At 38.7% G+C, this 21,162-nt stretch overlaps 1 protein-coding gene across 10 annotated transcripts in view; it reads right to left on the bottom strand.

Annotated features, from left to right (window-relative positions):
- The window catches only part of Sorcs1 (sortilin related VPS10 domain containing receptor 1), a 474,759-nt gene that overhangs the window by 72,708 nt on the left and 380,889 nt on the right, over positions 1-21,162 (bottom strand). For all 10 annotated transcript variants that reach the window (XM_078052770.1, XM_078052650.1, XM_078052432.1 and 7 more), the window contains exons 11-17: positions 14,155-14,257; positions 13,813-13,889; positions 11,739-11,830; positions 10,070-10,177; positions 8,424-8,541; positions 6,812-6,942; positions 3,401-3,514 (exon numbers count right to left, since the gene is read on the bottom strand). In XM_078052770.1, coding sequence (XP_077908896.1) covers positions 3,401-3,514; positions 6,812-6,942; positions 8,424-8,541; positions 10,070-10,177; positions 11,739-11,830; positions 13,813-13,889; positions 14,155-14,257 — 743 coding nt within the window. The remainder of the gene's footprint in view (positions 1-3,400; positions 3,515-6,811; positions 6,943-8,423; positions 8,542-10,069; positions 10,178-11,738; positions 11,831-13,812; positions 13,890-14,154; positions 14,258-21,162) is intronic.

Genomic DNA, 21,162 nt, shown 5'->3' with positions numbered 1-21,162 from the left:
CCCCTCATCTTACCCTTACTGAATCCACTGGCATTCCAAGGTAGGAATTTGAATTAACTGCCTTCTAAAGAGGGAGGCAGTTAATTCAAATTCCTACCTTGTGGGACTCACAGGCAACAGGTGGGCAGGAGGCTCCTGTTTAAAACCCTGTGAGGGAACTATTTGGCACCGCCTGATACTCAGGTCCAGTTGGCTGAGTGGAATTTGCTTTATAATCTAGCAGAAACACCTCCATTGCCAAGAGATTTAATTAGCTTTGTGTGTTTTTAATAACAAGTAATATGGTATTGGAATGTTAATTGTAGCCTTGTTTATAGTGGCAAAAAAAAAAACCAACCCAAATGTTCATGAAAGGGAACAATTAAATAATTCTATAATACTTACTACCATGGGATAAAAAGAAATGAGATGGAAAGTAGCCTTCTGTATTCTGACTTGGAAAGATGTTTAAAATATGTTTTTAACTTAAAAAGGGAAATAGAATATCTATCACATAAAAACAGCAAATCACACAAAAACAGCCTTCCAAATTAATTTTATGTACTTTCTCTTGGCATAGTTATTCACTGGCAAATGCTAAAAAAAGTGTTTGGAAGCATGAATACCAAATAAATAGTTGTGGGAATGGGGCTAGGATTGGGTAATGATCCAAGCAGATTTTTAACACCTAAAACATATCTATCTATACAATTCTTTTGTAATTAAATGTTTTTAATAGAAAGGTAGCAGCATTGTAGTGACTACAATATTACATGCTGAATCTGTGCTTATGAAATATTGCTGAATCAACATACAGCCAAGGGACATCTGAGGCGATATGCTGCACTGACATTAGGAAAGACAGAGAGTTATTTTTTAGTTTCACCTACCTTTTTCCACTTCACAACTCTAGAGCTGGCTACAAACACTGCACATGGGAATTTGATGTTGTGAGGTCTTTAAGATGACTCAGGCTCTTGTGCCAACTGAAGGTCTCCCAGTTCCCCATGCAAAATGAGTGACTCACTCGATATACTGATCAGTGAGTTTACTACTGACACCTCTCCCTCTGACCGTCCCCTACAGGACTCTAATCCAGTGGTTACTCTCCACCTATGAGCACCATTCTTAGAAGTGCAGGTCATACCTACTGATGCCTAGAACTTATCACATGTTCTTTTTCGCATAAGCTCTTAGGCTGATGCTGATGCTTTTGTGCAAAATGTTTGAATGGAATGTACAAACTCAGTGGATAGCAACCTAATAAAAATCACCTGGGGTCAGAAGCTATCATTAATGCTCATTGATATGAACATCACCCTGAGGGTGCAGGTTGTACTGTACGAGACTGTGCTCTGATTTTGACTATTGAACATAAACAATTGCATTGATACACATTTATGTAACCCGAACACTTATCACCAAATCAACTGAAACTGTAATTTTTCAAGGGCACAGGCAATAAATGCTTCTGAATAGGAAATTGTAACTTAATCATTTGATGTTTCATTTTATATAAGTCAGTATATTCAGGACTTATACAATCTCAATAAACTGAAAAGTAAGAGGTCACTCCATCTTATTCCTGTGATTGCATCAGATCTGGAACAACTGTGACCTACTGTGCTTCAGATTCCTCTCATTTACACCAAAGAGAGAATAATACAATGATTCGGATTGATTTGAGTTGGTGGTGGAAATAAGCAATTCTTAAATTACCTTTAGAGATTCCCAGTGCCCTTTACAATGTCCAAACATGCTGGTACATGCAAATAATCAAATATTTTTGTCTTTGCCTTCCTTCTCCATTAAGTTTAATTAAATAATCAGCCCTTTTTATTATTGTTCTCCAAGGTACTAGATGCTATAGACCTCCCTGACCTATTACATTTTCCTCATATTTTGTGCTTTTATTTAAATGAATCATAGTTTATTCCTTCATCCAAAGGTATTCCTTCATCCAAAGGAATCCCTAACATCAGACATAGGAATAGTCAAAGTCCATTTCTGCATCTTTTACTCCTTTAGAATAATGATTTATAAAATTTGGTTTATATTATTAAAATTATTTAATATTTTAAAATTTAAAATTATTTAAAAAAATTTAAGAAAGAAGTACATAAATGAAAGTTTCACTTCCTGCAGTGGATTCTGTATCCTGCAGCTGGCATTAGAAATGAGAAGAAACTTGGACAAACAGACCTAGATTATTGTTAAGATCTTAATTTCCCTTCTTTCTCTTTTCTTTCCCTCCCACCTCCTTCCCTTCCCTTTTCTTCCTATCATTTTAACCTTTTTATATGAGAATTTGGAAATAGGCACAAAAGAGAGAAAATAGTACAATGATCAATACTGTACTCATTACTCATCTTCAAAAGTTTTCAATATGTATACTTCTTATCCAAGCACAAAACACAGGCATTATACATCTTTAAAAGAAAAGACTTATTTTCCTTATCCTAACCAAAATGCCTTTATCACAGCTAAATATAGAACTCCTTTAAATCACTGGTGATAGTTAATTCAATATCAATCTGACTGGGCTACAGGTGCTCAGATATTTAGTTCAACTTTGTTTTGGGTGTTTCCGTGAGGATGTCTTTATATGAGATTAACATTTATATAGGCAGAAAAGTAGACTGCCCTCCTGATGTGAGTAGACCTAAATTAATCATGTGAAGGTCTGAATAGAACAGAAAGTCTGACAGTTTGATAGTCTCCCCCACGCCCACTCCAGGTAAGAGAGAATTCCTATTACTGATGTCCCAGAATGTGGGACATTGGCTATTTCCTAGTCTATGGATTCCAGCCTAAATGTTGCTTCTTTCTGGGTCTCAAGCTTCTTGGCTTTTGGACAGGAACTCTACCACTGGCTTTCCGAGTCAGACTGGAACTAAGCCATCAGCTTTTCTGGGTCTCCAGATTGCTGATTCATCCTGCAGATCCTGAAACTGTCCTGTTTCCAATTCACATGAGGCAATTCCTTACTATAGACAGAAAGCGAAGCACACTCCTGTTAAAACTTGTAAGTTGAAAAGTTAATGAGCTCCCATTTTGACTCAGGCTTCCACATCTACAAAACAAAAAGCACATAAAAAAAAATCATCTATTTGGCCTTCCTCATGCAGATGGAGTGAGTGTAAGAGGTAACCTCACATGAGTAAAGAGCTGATAAAGTATCAAAGAGCGAAGAAATGTCTAGTCAATAGCATCATCATCTTCTTCCTCCAAGGAAACCTTCCTCCTTTGTGTATTTGAAACCAGAGTCTTAGTCCCAGATACAAAGTGCACTATCAATGCCAAGCTGTGCTGTCTTAACATGCATTACACAGTCTTGGATCAGAAGTAATTCTGTCAGTTGAACACGTGCTCAAAAGCTGAAAAGATTGACCCTCTCCAGGTCACTGCCTCCGAAACTCACCCAGTACTATTGAGGTAGCTCTGTCCAATGCTGCAGTCCTTTGAGAGAGAGGATGGATTGAACCAAAATGCTGGCAGGCACTGCCCATTGCTGTGTCGCTCATAGCCATAGTCACTGTGGGGGAAAGAGCCAAGATAAACCTTTCAGTAGGTGGAAAATGACTCGGAACAATTCCATGTTAGTCCACAGCCACCTTCTACTCGAGTCAGTCAAAAGGATGTATTCCCTAAATCAATAACTTAAAAATGGAACTTGCCTCTTATAGACTATCTATCAACAATCCATGAAAACCTCCTGCAGAATCGATAATTCCATTTAAGCACCTTTAAGTTAAAATAGAGGATTATGTTCTCATTAGAAAGAAACACTGAATGTAATTAGAAACCAGGCAGTGGTGGAAGCTGGAGCCCTAGACATGACTCCTCCATGGAGTTTAATACAGCCACATGTGGCACAGGCCTCATTACCGGTGATGTCTTTGGGATGTTCTTCCAAGACATCTGGATTTACCGACTAGAGCAGAGCCAGGTTTCCCTGTGCACAAACCATATGTTTTAAAGTCACGGCCAAAAAAAATGTCCTTCAGAAGTGTCTAGAGCATCCCCTTAGGAAAAGTTTTGTCCCAGGTAGTAATTGCTGCCAGTTGGGACTAACAGCTCTATAGCTTCCCTCTGGTTTGGAAACTGTCTGTCTTCTCTCCCAGTCCTCTCTGCTTGTTTCCAGGGGCCTCTGAGTGGCCTGATATTCTTGGCTTCTGGGAGATGAAACCAGGCACAGAGGATGACAACAAATTGCACCTCTGCATGCACAGACAAATTGCAGGCAGCAATCAGCAAGCATTAGTAGGAATTGGCCCATCTGTGTAATGGAGGTGAGATGCTGGCACATGAGGGGTGGGAAGGAAGACATCAGCTGAGCTCAGGGGCCTGTCTCCAGGCAGCTGAGAATTCTCCAGGTACTTAGAATTCTGCACAAACCAGCTAGATTTGGTGCTGGTTCAACACAGCATGGGTAGTAAGACTTCAGAATCACTGCCTCCAGGACACCCAGTGCTCACTTCAGGGAATTACATTAAAAATGCTGGCACATGCCTGGCAAGGTCACCTGGGGCAATGTCCAGGGAACCAAGCTAAAAGGGAACATTCAGTAACAACACTTTTATTACACTGCAGTCAGGTGGAATCACTGAAACCCCAGCCACCAGTAAAAGCCCAACATCGTCACGGTGAGCCTTCCAAAATATTTTCACAAATCATGCAGTTCCCCCAAATCCCATCTAACCAGAAAAACCTTACAATGGCCTTGTTTATGATTAATTTTCCTCTTGTCTGAATGCAGTTCAGCTGGTGAGATGAGTGACAGATCCTCATCACAAATGAATGCAAGGATGGGGCCAAGGGATAGGGAAGGAGAGAAGCCTGGTTGCTTTCCTTATCCTGGGTTTCCTCCACTCTGGAGTAGCTTTCAATTGAACATGAAGAACAGGAACAAAATGCTGGTTTATTTTTGAACCTTGCAGAAAATAAACCTAAAGAAGTGTCTCCAGGAGAAACCAGGGAATTGGGGTCTCTCTTCTTACTTATCTTCTTAAATTTTCTACCAGAGAATAAATTTGCTTTCTGAAAACAAATGACTGTTACATAAGGCCAAAGCTAAGCTGGCAGTGTAACATGCTAACTTCCTCTGCAAATCCTCCTTGAATAAAGCGCATGATGGGAAAGAGGGTTGTGATGACTGACTGAAAAACTCATAGTAAGTTTTCTTATAAAGATATTTCAGGATGTCAATGCCAAAGTGCAGGACAGGTATAAAATATTTTTGTCACTTAATTAGTGTTATGTTGCACTGACTACAACAGAAGACACTGTTGGGGAGGCTCCTGGGGAAGTCCTTGTGAGCTAAAGTCATTGCAGCTCTATTACCTTGGCTGACCCCAAAGAGACACAGCACTGGTTCTTTTTTTAATTATTTAGTTTTTGGTTCTAGAGATTGAACTCAGGAAGCCTAACCACTGAGCCACATCCTCAGCCCCTTTATATATATATATATATATATATATATATATATATATATATATATATATATATATATATATAATTAGAGACAGGGTCTCACTGAGTTGCTTAGGGCTTCACTAAGTTTCTAAGGCTGGCTTTGAACTCACAATCCCCCTGCCTCAGCCTCCCGAGTCACTGGGATCACAGGTGTGTACCACTGTGCCCAGCTGACTTGCCTTATCCATCAATAAAGGGGATAGCTATGGGTGGTTGTCAGACCACCGGAGCACAGGCCTTCCCAATACTACTCATTCAGAGTACATCTCCAGTGTTCTACTGTTAGAAAAGGCAAAATTCTTCTAAAATATGATTATACACACACACACACACACACACACACACACACACTATGTCTCAGTTTGATCACTGATATTTTGATGATCAGGTATTTGACTTGTGATGATTACACAGTTAGAAATAAATTTTTAAAGACCTGGATAAGAGCTTTATCCAGGTCACATTTCAATTGTTCAACATCTACATACCTATTTAGTGATTGTTTTCTCTAAAGTAAAAAATACACACACACACACACACACACACAAATGCATAACTATATACAACAGAAATACAGAAGAAGATGAAAATAAATAACATAAAATGTGATAGAGATAATTACAAATGGAATAATTATTTACCATTAATAATTTGTCAACCTTACCTGACCACTAAACACTAAGAATAAAGTGAAGGTACTCATGTTTGGTCCCATAAGCAAAGTTTCTGCTTAGCAAATGTTCCAGCAAGAATTCTACAGCACTCTAAGTTTTGTTTAAACCTCTCAAAGTCTCAGTACTTCTCCAGTTTTAACTAGCTTCTTTACCAGTTCAAAGATTCATAATGCCATCAAATCCATCCTGACAATGAGTTCACAAATGTCTTCCACATCTCTATTAGCTGTATTCAGCTGACCACTGATTGAAAATTTTCAGAGACAGAGAATTTACTGCCTTATAAGACCACCATTTCCTACTGAAAACCGTGGATTCCAGAAAGAATTTATCTAGACTTTATCTTCGTACCCTGCAAAGTCCAATTATTGTTTTCAAAGTTGCTGTCCAAAGTAACATAGGATAGATCTAGCTTCTCTTTTTGACCAAAGTATCTATCAACTCTATGAAGATTATTACCAACTATCTTCTTAATCCTCTTTAAATCTAAAGAAATGCCTGGTTTTGTCATCATGTAGGCACATAGCTAGTAACCATGATGTCCCCAAGAGATAATCTTATAAGAATCCGAGGTTTGCCATGAGCCCTACATATGTCACTATTATTTCCAATCTAAACTCTCTTCAAGGGTCATGTGTATTTGAAATATAGAATGACTCCATGGAATAATGGTGCCAGCTCACCAGTCAAAATCAGCTTCTGTGCAAACACAGGGTTCAGATTCCATAGCTCCTGCATATTTTCCTTGCATACACTTGCGCTCGGATTTTCGCTTCTTGTATATCCTCTTGGCTCCCATGATGCATGCTTCCCCCTGTGAGCAGACAACCATCACACACAGCTGGGCACATAGTTTGTATGTTTCCTGTTCCACATTAGGGAAGGTTAGGGAGATACTCACAAACCTTAGCGTAACATGGATTCTGGTGTGGTACTTTTGTGCTAACCGCATTTTGTTTTTGATGTCTATCATAATATGTGACTATAAAGATAATCCTAAGAAGTACTGAGAATTTGTCCAATAAATCCCTAACTCTTCATGCGTTTAACAAACTGGTACTGGGGGAGGGTTACATCTTAGTGCTACAGAGGACACACAGATAATTAAGATAGATTATAACTAGTTGGCAAACCAGTAGAAATTAAGTTCAATTCTCCTCTAACAAAAGATTTATACAGTTGGTCATTTATGAGCATACGAAATACGAGTGTTGCTAAGAAATGTAAAGAACCATTTTGTTCCGATTTATTATGTTTCTGCCCACACATCTTTATAGCACTGATTTTATGTTCATCTACCAGACAAACAAGAGAGCTAAATTCAGTGTTTTCCATGAAATAAATAAAAGCTTTGAATATCACAATGCTTATGCATCCCAAAGGGGAAAATAGCAGCAATGGAAGTGAGCGATAATTTTATTGTTGAGCCTCTGAATAGGGAGGGTGTTTCTAGCTAATGCAGCGCCCACTGTCAAACATAGCTTCTTTTGTGCTTCTGAACAACGAGAGCAGAATTGTGTTTAATTGGTTCTAGGCTGTCTTTCCTGAGGCTCCATTACACATCTTCATGCAAATGCATTCCTTAGTCCAGGTTTGGAGCCTACCATGTTTCACTGCCTGAACAAAGTGATGGCTTTGCAATAAGAGCTTCCACTAGATCCTCAGAGAGGCCTGTAGAAATGGCTCCCGCCATAGAAAATTAAAGGGACATTTTCATCCAAGCCTTTTGATGTGAGCTGAATAACTAAGTAAGAGGCCAGGATGTAGGAAAGTTTCCTATTCATAATTCTGTATTCTTATACTTTGAGTACCTTAGAAGGAGGCAAGAAGTACTATGTATTCCCAGGGAATCCAGGAAATGGACAGGAAGGGTTTTTCTGGAACTGCTTAGGGAGCATTACTTTGTTATTTTATGCATTGCCTCTGTCTGAAACGGTAGATAAAATGGAAGATCTTTTCCTCACCCTGCCCCCACTGTGTGACATGCTCAGATAAATTATGTTTGAATCTCAGTGCTGAGTTGGTATTTCATTTTGAGTTGTAAGTCTAAGCCAAGCACATTTGAATTTTATCTCATTATATTCTAGCATAATACAACAGAAATAACTTCACAACAAGATATAAATGTTGAGTTTGTTCAATGCTGTGTCATGCAAAATATGTAAGAAAGAACGAAAGGAAGAAATGGGCATTTGGGCCTAGAGATCTCCAGTTTCTAAGCCTGAAGGATGAGCTTTCCTTGAGCACCTCTCATGCCCCCTGCCCAGGGCTCAGTCTCAGCTGTCTTCCCCTTACCTGGCTGTGTAGCTGCCAAGGCCTGTAGTCCTCCTCGGCACACCGTCTGTCGAAAATGGACTTGTAGTCCACTTTAACCAGCTGCCATTCAGAGCGGTGGCTGAAGTGTCCAAACACTCTACAGGGTTCATGATGATAAAAGTAAACAGGATAATCACAATGGCAACAGTATTAACAAGAGCTTGCATTTGTTGTGTTAACTCTGAACCTGGTGTTCACAGGGGTGTCATGTGTTATGCCAGGCACATTACATGGGTCAAAGCTTTTAATTGTCCAAATACATTTATGAAGAGGATACCATTGTGGGCTCCTCATTGAAGATGGATAACTTGAGGCTCAAAGATGTTTGTCCGAACCAAATTCAAGCCACTAATCATGGGTACGGATGGATCTCAAGGTATTTAACTTAAGAGTCCACTTGTATATGTTGTACCACAACAATAATGGACCAAAATGACAGAGAAAACAGTCACAAGAAGTGCATTCTAGGTGATCCAAGATTATACTTGAAAATTTTAGAGCTAATATACCCCCTTTTTTTTGTTTTGTTTGTTTGTTTCCATGCTATTTGGTGTTTCCACTAGTCCCTAGGAAAGTAGGCACCACAGCCAAATGGTAATGGCGTGCTCCTACATTGAACATTCTACTCTCCCTACTCAGAGACTCAGATGTTTAATGCAGTGATTGAATCAACAATCATATGTGTAGATAAAAGCCACAAAGTGGATTTTTAGATCAGCTTTTTAAAATTTATGTTCTGCAAATATAAAAACTGAATAAAAGCAAATTATGGAATAAATTGCTAATCTAGCTATGTTTCCCATGAGCAAAAGCATAGCTATTAGGCATATTAAATTTTTCTTGATGTTTTCTATCATTGAAAAAAAGTGCAGTATGGGGTTAGAAAACAAGCCAATAATTTACTTCGATTTTGAAATTTTCAATGATGATAGGATCAACTACTTTGAAACCTTCCTTTTCTGTTTTTCCATGGCCAATTTTCTAGGGGAAGGAAATATCACAGTTTCGTATTCCAAGTTCAAAGCCCATATTTTGAAACCCATAGGCAGCCGAGTCATTAATCAAGTCTTTCACAAATTAATGATCATCACTTTTCAGACAAGAATGAGTGTAAATGCAATTTCACAAGAACAGATTGTTCTCATGGTTTTCCTAATATGCCTCACAATTGGGTTAGGTAAAGAGCCAGAGAAAAATAAAATCCCTCGTGGGGTTTTGATCAAATGCTGTGTTCTGACTAAAATAGAAATTATACTTAGACGCCTGAGACTTTCTGCATATACACTCTGCTTATATTAAAATTTTAAATGCATAGTTTTATTTGCTCTTAAAATAATTCCTTCTAATTTCCCTAACTCATTGAATATAGAAAGAAAAGAGCTTTTCTCTTCTGCTACCACCTCCAGTCTGAGTCTCCTCAAACCTATCAGAGGCAAGAAAATGAATGCCCACATTTTTTTTTTTTTTTTTGCCTTTTTGCTAGGGACTCCTGTAGCAGGGGGCACTGACTGTGATAACAACCGCAAACCTAACAGCAGCAAATCAAAGCAGACTCAGCTATAAAACATCTTTCTGGATTTACTCTCCTGTATTAAGGCTGAACCATACCATAGCTTTCCACTTACGTCATGATTAGTGTTTCTTCTCCCGGTTCACCCAGAACCCCATCCACAAAAAGTGGAATAGAAGTGAAACTGTATTTGCTCCAAGATCTCCCTTCATCAAAACTCAACCTAGTGATAGAGGAAAACAACAGTGAAGGATCTCAAGAGAAAATATAAAAAGTCCTTTCTAAGAAAATATACTCTCAACCAAGAAAGGATGCATTTTTAAAGGCAGCTCAGGCATTGTCAAAATGAGCCCTCCTTTCATCTGATTAGGTCTTCTTCATTACATTAATGGGCAAAAATACAAGTAGCCAAACCAGTGGGACTCATGCATTAAGATCCCAATAAGGGAGAATTGTGCAAAATGAGAATAATAAGAGTCTCTGGTTGATTTTTTTTAACTTAGATATTTTATTAGTCTTTAGACCTCAGTGTGACCCTCTCCAAATCCTCACTGGTATCTAGCAGCATGTGATCCTGAAGATAGATTTCAACAGACCTTTCTCTAAATGGCAAATTCCAAAATGTGGCAGGTGTTACATTGTTATAAATCATAGCTCCCCTCATTGAATTAATGGATGAGAACAGAAGGATGGGCCCTTGAGAATGAGAGTGGAGAAGTGTGCCACCCTGAGGGTTACCATCATGGTCTGAATGTGTGTGCCCTCACATATGTTGGTAGTATTAGGAGGTGGGTGCTTTGGGAGATGATCAGATCATAAGGGCAGAGCTCTCATGAACAGGGTTAAAGACTTATAAGAGCCTTGATAATTGTTTTCCTCATTTCACCAGGTGATAGTACAGCAAGAAGGCACCATTTGGGAACCAGAAAGCAGAGTCCTCACCAGGCACTGAATCTGTCAGTGCCTCCTTGATCTTGGACTTTCAGACTCCAGAACTGAGAGCTATTAATTTCTGTTCTTTATGAGTGAACCAGTTTCTGGCATTTTGTTACAGGAGATTTTCTTTTGTTGTCCTTCTCTGTGGATTTCTGTTCCCCAAGCTAAGCCTTGTTTTTTCTTCTGCAGCCTTCTCTTAAGTCATCAAAGTGACAACTTAGAGGGAAAACCAGGCTTTTGATTTCAAACAAGCTCACATATGAGACAGTCGCTTTCAAACACAGAGGAAGAAGCCGACTGGACACCCCTCTGGAAGGTAGACCTTGCACATCCACCAGGGGACGACATACAGGCAAAGTGGCAGAATGTCACCTCAAAAAAGTAAGCTTGGGAAGCTTCACGGGAGAAGCAGGAGTATGACCATCATAAACGGCTAATCTCTGTGCCGAATGTACATAACACATTCTGTATTTGAGGAGATGTTATTTAGGACATAACACCAAGTAGTTTAACTACTCAGAGACTGAGTAGTAGTGAACATCCTTCTACCTGTGATTGCAATGAGAGAAAAAGGTACTGGTGATGGTTGTGACTATCACATTTGAAAACCATAATGCAATTCTTCTTTTCAGAACAAAAATCACCACCCCCACTTTTATATTTCTACCTTCCCCCTGCCAAAAACTGCAGGCAACAATCTTCTTTTAGTGGAGCAAAGGTGTAGATTAAATTCAAGCTCATCTTGACACTTTACTAAGCACAGTCACAGTGTGATAGCCTCATTCCCAGGCCAGTCCTGTAGTGCAGAACCAGCAGGTGCATGTCCCCCAGGCAACAGGTGCCCTTACCAAAGATGTCGAATTGGAAGAGAAGTGTGTTTCATGGCCACCAGGACTCCACCTTGATCTAGGTACAAAACACTGTGCTCTTCTTCAAAGATCTAGATGAGGAAAATGAACACACATGGACACACGTCCACACACACTCACAGTACAGAGAATCAGTTTTCATATGAGAACAAAAATAGATCTCCCTAAATTTAGCGGGGAATAGAGCTAAACAATGTTTACCAACATAGGCTACATGTACCATTGGCGTTATGTAAAATGATATTCAGGTATGAAGAAAATGAATTTTAAAACATCTAGTACGTGTTTGTGTTAATATTCTCTTATCATTAGGGTAATATCCGTTTATTTTCATTTTTCATGATGTCAGAATATCAGGAAACTGCATATGTATCTCTAGATGGATGGAATCTTAAAGACTGGTTTCTTCAATAGTTTCATTTTTACAGATTAAAAGATTAAGGTTTAGACAGATGTGGTGACTTGCCAAAGACCATGCAAACAGTCCCTGATGGGACCTGGGACTTGTTGTATTATGGTACCCTGTTCTATCTAATTATTCCAACTTTCTAAGTGTTACCAAAGAAAGGTACTCTTGTTTAATTCACAAAAGTTCCACCAAGGTGCAAGTAGTTCTGATCAAAATGAAATTGTCACCATGGGTACATGTGCTAGTGAGCCTTTCTCAAAATATGAAGCAAATAATTTGAAGTCAAATGGAAACATGAGGCAACATCTCTAAATCCTCTCTACCAGATGTGTGCTATACTTGTAGTCAGATTACTACAAGAGTCTTGTCGGATGATATACACAAACAGGTTCTTTTGTTCCCCTTGTTTCTTTCTTATACCCAAGACACACACCAGGACCATAGAAGTAGAGATTTCCATGGCTTGTTTAGGGTGTTGGGAGGAAGAAAATAGAATACTGCATCTCTCTTTTCCAGAGGAAGCTTCTTCCTTAAAAAGTCTATGTTTCTGTGTAGCTCTAAGATTTGTTCTCTGAGGTTGCTTATGCAATTTTTTTCCCTGCCATTCTTTTCTTAAAATTTGAGAATCCTACAAATTTTCTTCAAATGTTTGAAGGTAATAAGTGGCAACTGGACCATCATGTAGATTTTTTTCCCCTAAAATTCAAAGTAGAGTGCTCTCATTGCCAAGTGTGATTACCTGTGCATTAGATTTTAATTTACAGTGCTAGTTATTGTATGATAATTAAACGTCAGTGGGTTATTAAAACATATTTATTGAAGTGTAACAACCATGCATTAGGCTCATATCTTGTTATGATTGCTAAACCTCATTAACTGCCTGGTTTATAAGCCATGGATATCTAATTTTCATTCAGAAGAAAGGCAGGAAGCATTTAAGCTAAACACATTGGTTTAAAGTGATTCCATTTCTACTTTATCTAACATATGCATCCTGATGGTTATTACTCTGTCTTTTGCACATGAGATTTAAGCATCTCAAAACACCACCTGGGTAATAGCCATTTCTATATCATTGCATTCTTCTCTGTTCTGGCTTCAAGGCAAAGGGACTTTATGGTGGCAACTTGGAATTAGATATACAATCAACCCTTCAAGTTCCAAGTTCCTATTTGATAAATCCACAGGGATTCTGTTTTTCCTTTTTTGGGAAAAATTCCATTAGATCTAATTTTAAAAAAATGTTCACTTATAAATGTTTTTACATCCAGGGCCTAATTAAGAATTATCTTTATTAAATAACAAAAGAAATGAAATTACACAAGAATTTGCTAAACTCAAAAGATTTGAGACTTTTTTTAAATTTATTTTTTAGTTGTAGTTGGACAAAACACCTTTATTTCACTTATTTATTTTTATGTGGTACTGAGGATCAAACCCAGGGTCTCACACATGCAAGGTGAGCGCTCTACCGCTGAATCATAACCCCAGCCTGAGACTTTTATTTTTTAAAAACCCACGTAGTATGTTTTAGGATTCATGTGTAGAATGTACCACTGCTAAATAAGCTCCTAGACTTGAACCAAACTGAACAATTTTTATGCTATTTAAACTTCTGCAATACAACCCAGGGCCTTTTCTTACCTGCCTCCAAGTGTTCCCTGCATCTGAAGAGACAAACATACTGATGTCGCTGTCTGACAGTTCAGAACCTATATTACCTAGAAAGAGCACATCACCATTAGTGAAAAGAACTTTCCACAAAATCTAACAATGGCCTAGATCAGCAGTCTGCATGGCCTGAGAAGGATTTTGACTGCAAGCATTTTGTCCAAGCAGGGGTTTTCAACATACTTGCTTCAGGGTTAATGGTTTAGGTGCCTTTGAAAATATTTCTAGCCTGCTCATTAAATTCCAACCATGGATATCTAGCTTCTTAAAATCAGCACCATCTACAGTAGCAAGCAAAGGAGACAAGCTTCTTACCTGAAGCAACTATGATGCTTGGAGCTGTGTCTCTGCTGGCAATGATTCCTGATGTATAGGGATTCTCAGAGACTTTCAGGTGAAGGTGTAGTGAGCAATAGGGCTACACAAGGAAGAAATGAGAGTCATAACAGCACAAAAGCTAATGGTCACCTAAAGCCCCAATTCAGAGCATTCATGCATCCATCTATCTGTCCATCCCATCAGCCCATCTATCTTTCCCCATCCCTGTGTCCTCTTACCACCCATTCGTCCACCCAACTACCACCTTGCATTCCACAAATATCTAGTGTCTTCTAAGTGTAAGACAATTGCCAAGTTTGCAAGAATAGAAAGCTCCTTCACTGTAGGTGTAATTTGCTGATATAAGTGCCAATTTGGTAATTTGATGAGTATTTAAGTATCATATACATAAAACTCTAGAGGAAGTTTATTACAGGGTTGCAAAGCCTCAAATTTGGTCATTTGAGAGTTTACAATTCAAGTAGAAAACATGAGATCTTTCTATTTATTACTATAAAGAGAGAGTATTTTAACAGCCATAAGATAAATACAAACAACACATTATATGAGATTCTAGAAAGTGAGGAGGCACAGTCCAACTTTGGATTGGGCAGGGGGAGTTCCTAGGAGAAAATGGTGGATGAGTAGGCTTTGAACTGTGGGCAAGATGTTCAGACATGGGGAACATCAATAACAAAGCAGAAGAGTTGCAGGGTATAGCCAGGTACGATTAAGAGGAGAAATGGAATCTGAAGTCAGAAAAGGTTGAGTCAGGCCAGGAAAACTTTGAAAAATTCAGCTGGCATCTTTTAGTCATTCTTCAGTTGAGATCCCAATCTTAGTTGGGAAAAGACTGTGTGACATGTACCCCTGTCCTAACATTCTCCAAGCAACAGACACAATGTCTCTATTAAAATTCCAAAGTTGGCCTGCACCTCCTTACCTTCTAGAATCCGTTTTATTCAATACAGTAGTCATACTTGTAGACAAAATGCACTAGTAACAAAAATTTAAATGAAAATATGAGGGGTTTGTTTATCTATGTCTGAAAACCTTGATCAAGTTCCCTGATTAAGATATCAACAGCTTTCCAAAAAAGAAGAAAAAAGAGGATAATAAATCTTCTACGAATTTTGTTTAAAATAGTCCTTGTACTGAGTTGTCAAAAAATACAAGTTTGTGTTTGAACCCATATATTTTTTTTCATCTCCCAGGAAGATTACTTTCTAATCTTATCGACTTGAGTCTTTGGAATCACCAATGTATCTCTGTTATTACTTTTATTCTGCTCTGTAAGTCTCAGTCAACAGATATTCAGAGGACTACAGAGATACAATGATTAAATTTATATAGGATGGAGTAAATGATGAGCTAAAAATGAAACTCAGGAATAAAAGTAACCAAAATACTGGCAAAATAAAACTGCAGATAGTATGAGAGTGTTTTCCTCACTGTCAACACAGAAAGTAAAACTCCCAAGAAACAATTGATTGGTTTTGTACGAAAATTACATGTAAAACTTTCAAACAACATTTTACCTTATAATGCTCTGTAAAAGTAAGAAAGAAACACCAGAGTCATGTATCTGGCATCCTTTTGTCCAAGAGGAAGACTAGAATAGGTAGTGCTAAATGCTGTAGATGTCCCTGGTCAGTATTGCCCAATGCTCAGCCAACATTAAGACAGGATAGAGTGGGTCCATTCATCATATTCTCCGTGAACATTTTCCTGACAACTGCAGCTTATCAGAAAGAGCCTCCCCTTCTCTGATAAACTACAATTTATTTTATGATGCACAATCCTGAGTAACCTATTTCAGGTATGGTACAGTTTTATCTCCTAAAGAGACACTCTACAAATGAAGAGAGCACGTCAACTGCTTCTTTGCATCTTCTGTGGAATTGTGCATAGAATCCAATAAAAAAGATGAATCAATAAAAGGATTAATATCAAGTACTGCATTTTTAGGGCTGGGGATGTGGCTCAAGTGGTAGCGCGCTCGCCTGGCATGCGTGCAGCCCGGGTTCGATCCCCAGCACCACATACCAACAAAGATGTTATGTCTGCCGAGAACTAAAAAATAAATATTAAAAAAATTCTCTCTCTCTCTCTCTCTCTCTCTCTCTCTCTCTCTCTCTCTCCTCTCTCACTCTCTCTCTAAAAAAAAAAAAAGTACTGCATTTTTTTAAATTGGGGCACGAAAGACATTGATTAACTATTCTACTCAGAACAATGTCAGAGGTACATGGAATTGATCACAAATCATACAATCTGAGTAATGTGACCATTTCCATGGCATCCCAAGAAGCATACTGGAGTTGGGCATCATAAATAGACATCTAGGCTTAATGCAAAGCCTCCTGCACCTTCTAAAAGTGTAGAAAATTCCTGCACTGGGGAATACCCAGCTTGCAATCTTGAGCCAGCTGCTGCCACAGCTGGAAGACTGTGAAGCTCAGTTGCCACTTGAGCCAAGGATTATTTGGTGTGGGAAACTTGCCATTACAAAGGAAACAGGACGTTTTCAATTGGATGCTCTGTTGCTATGGTGTTCAGCGGACCAAGACATATTGATTGGAGAGGAAAAGACACCAGTTTGCACAGTAGCAGCAACATTAGAAATGATCTTTTTGGTGCATATTTTCTCCACTCTCACATTTGTAGTACTGGATTGCCCCCAGCTGGTACATGGAGAATATTCTGTGGTTTTCTTTTTCCCCCTTTCTTTCATATTATTTTTCAAAGCATTTACATAGTCTACCCAAATATGTGAAGAAAAACAATGTTAAGTGATTCATTGTCACTTTTTAACTTAAACTTCTGTACCTGCTTTGGACATCTGTCAAAAAGTTAAAAGTCACCAAAGTTAATACTAATTGAGAGATTTTATTATAATGAGGAACAAGTGACTCCAAGTTCCTGCAGGACACAAGACCAGGCTCTGGGATTCATATGAACAGTTTACCATGCAGAGACACTTTCCCCAACAGCAACCTCCCCCAGCCCCCAGTCCTGGGGATTAAACCTAGGCTTTCACAGAAGATAGACAAGGTCTCTGCCACTGAGCTACATCCCCAGCTATTTTTACATTTTATTTTGAGACAATAGTCTCACTAAATTGCCCAGGATGGTCTTGAACTTGCAATCATCCTGCCACAGACTGCAAGGTAGATGGGATTACATGTGCAGGCCACCACGTCCTGCTCTTTCCTGCCTTCTTTTATCAAGTTAGCAAGCAGGCCCTGTACACCTACCTACCCTATGCTAATGGTCACAGATGTTGCTTCTATATTTCCAGGGTTGTCTCAAATGCAACAGAGTCAAAGCACAGCTTGTTCCAAAGCAGTTCTCTGTATCTCTTCTATTTCCACATTTTAAAAAAATGAAATGAAAGAGAGATCAATAGAGCAGAGAAAAGGGATGAGAGAGGGGGTATAGAGGAGGAAATACCAGAAATAGTGGGAAATAATATTGTCCAAATTATGTTGTTATATCTTTCGCACGTACAAAGAGTAACGACAAATCCCACCACTATGTACAATTATAATGCACTAATAAAAAGTGTGAAAAAAGAAAAATATGCAAAAACTTTGAAAAAAAATACAGAAATGCACACTGAAACCACCAATGACCTGGCAGCTGATTTACACAGGATGGAGGAACCAGTCAGAAGCCTGACTTGCACATATGCATGAGCCATGGCACATCATCAATTGGTCAATTCTAGGAACAATTGGATCCTTAGTCTTTAATCTTTTCAGGGTCAGGTATAATGTTTGAAAATCTGATACAAATTAAGGATCACATAAAAGCACAAGGACAAGCACATAGCTTCCATTCAATTTCAGGGAGCTCACAAACCCTGAAAGCCCATCGGTGGACTTCTAGGTTCTAAAGACCTTTCTTTTTTATGTTTTATTTTAACTGACAAGATAGTTTGGTCATGGCAAGTATTTCATAAATGTCTGCTAGATTTAATTGAACCACTACTAGTTTTTCACCTTAAATATTGATCATTTACTTCTCCTGTCTAATGGAAGCATTGTGCCCCTTGATGGACATCTCCCCATTCATCCACCATCTGTCCTCTGCTCCTCAGAGTCCAAGTGTTTCAGTTTCCACATATAAATGAGAACATGTGGTAATTGTCTTTTTGTACCTGGATTATTTCACTTAGCATAATGTTTTCCAGGTGAATCATTAATTATCTACCCTGTTTTAGGCTCTCTCAGGACCAATGGGGAATTACCAAATGATAGAAGACATTATGATATAAACGAACTTAACAAATGGTTAGAGAGTATTTGAGAGTCAACCAGCTTAAAATTCTTTTTCCTTCCAACCTCTATAACAGCCTTTAGATACTATCTTCACAGTGCCTTTTCCCTCAAACTACTGATCTGAATATTATACTGAAAGGACTGATCAGAATTTCATAAATAACAAGGCAGCAAGCAAATTCACAAATACCTATAACCACTTCACCCCAATACACCTATTTATGTGTAGTTTCTGACTCTGAATTGGAGCTAGGATTCATTAGCTCTTCAGTAAAGATTTAATAGCAAAGACGAGGGAGGCCCTCAGACAATGGGCTGGGTGTGGGGTGTTCGGTTCTATTCCAAACCAGCACCACATGTGGTGTCACACACAGCGCAGTGAGGTGGAAAGCACAGTCATGAATCTCTTGGGGCAACTGCCTGCTCGGTTCCAGTAAAATACTGCCAAAGGAATCCATAAAAAAGTCAGGGCCCCTCTGCATGAAACACTGCACCTTCCCCAGGGGACCAAGGATTTGTCACAGGCTCAGTTCAGCTCACATCTTGCCTCTTGGGAGCCCGATCCCGGGGCTTCGAGGCCAGTGGACCATGACCTGTAATACCCTACCTAATTGTACAATGCAATCTTCAGAGGAAAGAAATCCCAGCTGAGTCCTTCAAGCAATCCATCTGAAAGTCCTAAAAATACAGCCCCAAATTACCCTGGATGTCTTATTTCTATAGAATGCATTTTCCCAGGAACATTCCATTTGGGGCTGTAATTCTGAACTTGTTCCACATTTGTAACAGCCCTGCTGGAAAAAAATCTCCTTTCTAATCACTAGGCTGTGCTTTCGGTGACACTGTCACTTTCCAAGTCCTCACAATCTAAAATCACTTTTTATCTCCTCTCTGCCAACCAGCTCCTGAACCTAAAGAAGGTTTTTAACAGTCTGGGTCTCCTGTAGCTCAAAGATTTTCCTTCCTATTTTGTGGCCTTTGGCAGATTTTTAAAAAATGATTTTGGTCTCTCCTCCCCACCCCTTTGACATTTTACCTTCCTCAGTCAAGCTACCTGTTTTTAAGCGTCCATGTTGAAAATGCAGTAAGCAACAAGGTTAATGAAGGAGGAAGGATAAAGGACTCCTGGGTACTACACATCTCCATCACAGTAATTCATCTCTCCTCAATCTTAATGAAGATTGTGATTTTGTTGACTTTGAAGCCAACTTGAGCCCAAGAGCTTCAGGAGACGGATTTTACAACAAATCTTTCTTTGTCATCATCCAAGGGGACACATAGCTTCCACTGGAGTCCAAATGTGAAACTCAAACAACACTCTCAAGTATACTCCAAGCATAACTCCCAAACACGGTATGGATGCTGAGCACCTGCCCTGTGGCAGATATGATTCTTGGAGCTGATCTTTGAATGGCCAGAAAGACAGGCACAGTCCCATGTTCATGAAGCTCACAGTTAACAGGAGAATGTGGATGAGAAAGTCAATGAATATATGTGCTGATTTCAGATAGAGTAGAGGTCATGGGAAAAAAAAGAATTAGGATGAATATAACTTTACTGGATTCTCAAGAAAGCTGTTTGAGAAGTAAGAACCTGAATGCCAAGAAAAAGCATAATTAATGGAAGGACATTTTTAAAAAAATAATAAGAAATTCAAATACTCCAAGACATAAATGAATACATTATATTTATTCATGGTGTGAAAAGAACTCACACCTCTGAACCAGGGCTTCTGTGTAAGGAAGGTGGAGCTAGAGGTTAGAGATCAGGGAGAAGTAGACAGAGGCCAGATCATATGGGACCTGTCAGTCATGATAAGAAATTTGAACTAGAAAACCATTTGAATGCTGAAGTTAATGAGAGATATGATGTGGATTTTCAAAACTTTAAGTTGATAACATTTTATAAAATTTGAGAAAAGAGAAATCTATTTTAATATAAGGAAGACGAGTCGGTTTTCTAGTGGTGGGAGTGTGATTCTAATTGCAAAAGAGCCCAGATGGATTTTTAGGGTGATGGAAATATCCCACCTTGATTGTGATAGTAGGTATATACATTTGTCAAACTTCATCAAAATATTCCCTTAAAGTAGTTGCTTTTTATCTCTCTGTTTTGCTTCAATAAAGTTGATTTTAAAACAAAAAGTTTGCTTTGTCTATTGTGTAGAGAATGGATTGCCAGATAGAAATGGGGATAGAAAGTTACTGTGGGTCACTGTGGGTCTGGTGACACATGCTTGTGACTTGGATTAGGATGGTCCCAGCAGGGGTAGGGAAGGAACTAATAGTGTAAGTTTATTTTGGAGGCACAGCAATATGACTTCATGATTCTGGGTTGGGGTGAAGCAGGGAACACTTTGCTGTTGGTTTTGAATCACTTTTGTTATTTTATTATTACTAGTATTAATTAATTTCTTTTTTTTAGTGCTGAAAATAAAACCCAGAGGTGCTTTGTACATACCAGGAAAGTGTTCTACCACTGAGCTAAAAACCTAAGAGCCATTCTATTTTTTAATATGTTTTTAGTTGTAGATGAACACACAGTATCTTTATTTATTTTTATATACTGCTGAGGATCAAACCCAGTACCTCACACATGCAAGGCAAGCACTTTACCACTAAGCTACAGCCCCAGCCTTCTAAGAGCCATTTTTAATGACCCATTTATGAGGCTGAAGAGTCTATAAACCATGTCACGTGGTTTATTCTCTCTCATAGGCTCATCT

The sequence above is a fragment of the Ictidomys tridecemlineatus genome, chromosome 1 (assembly GCF_052094955.1).
Source record: "Ictidomys tridecemlineatus isolate mIctTri1 chromosome 1, mIctTri1.hap1, whole genome shotgun sequence".
NCBI lineage: Eukaryota > Metazoa > Chordata > Mammalia > Rodentia > Sciuridae > Ictidomys > Ictidomys tridecemlineatus.
Note: the sequence above shows the minus strand (reverse complement) of the source record. Positions and strands in the feature narration are given on the sequence as shown.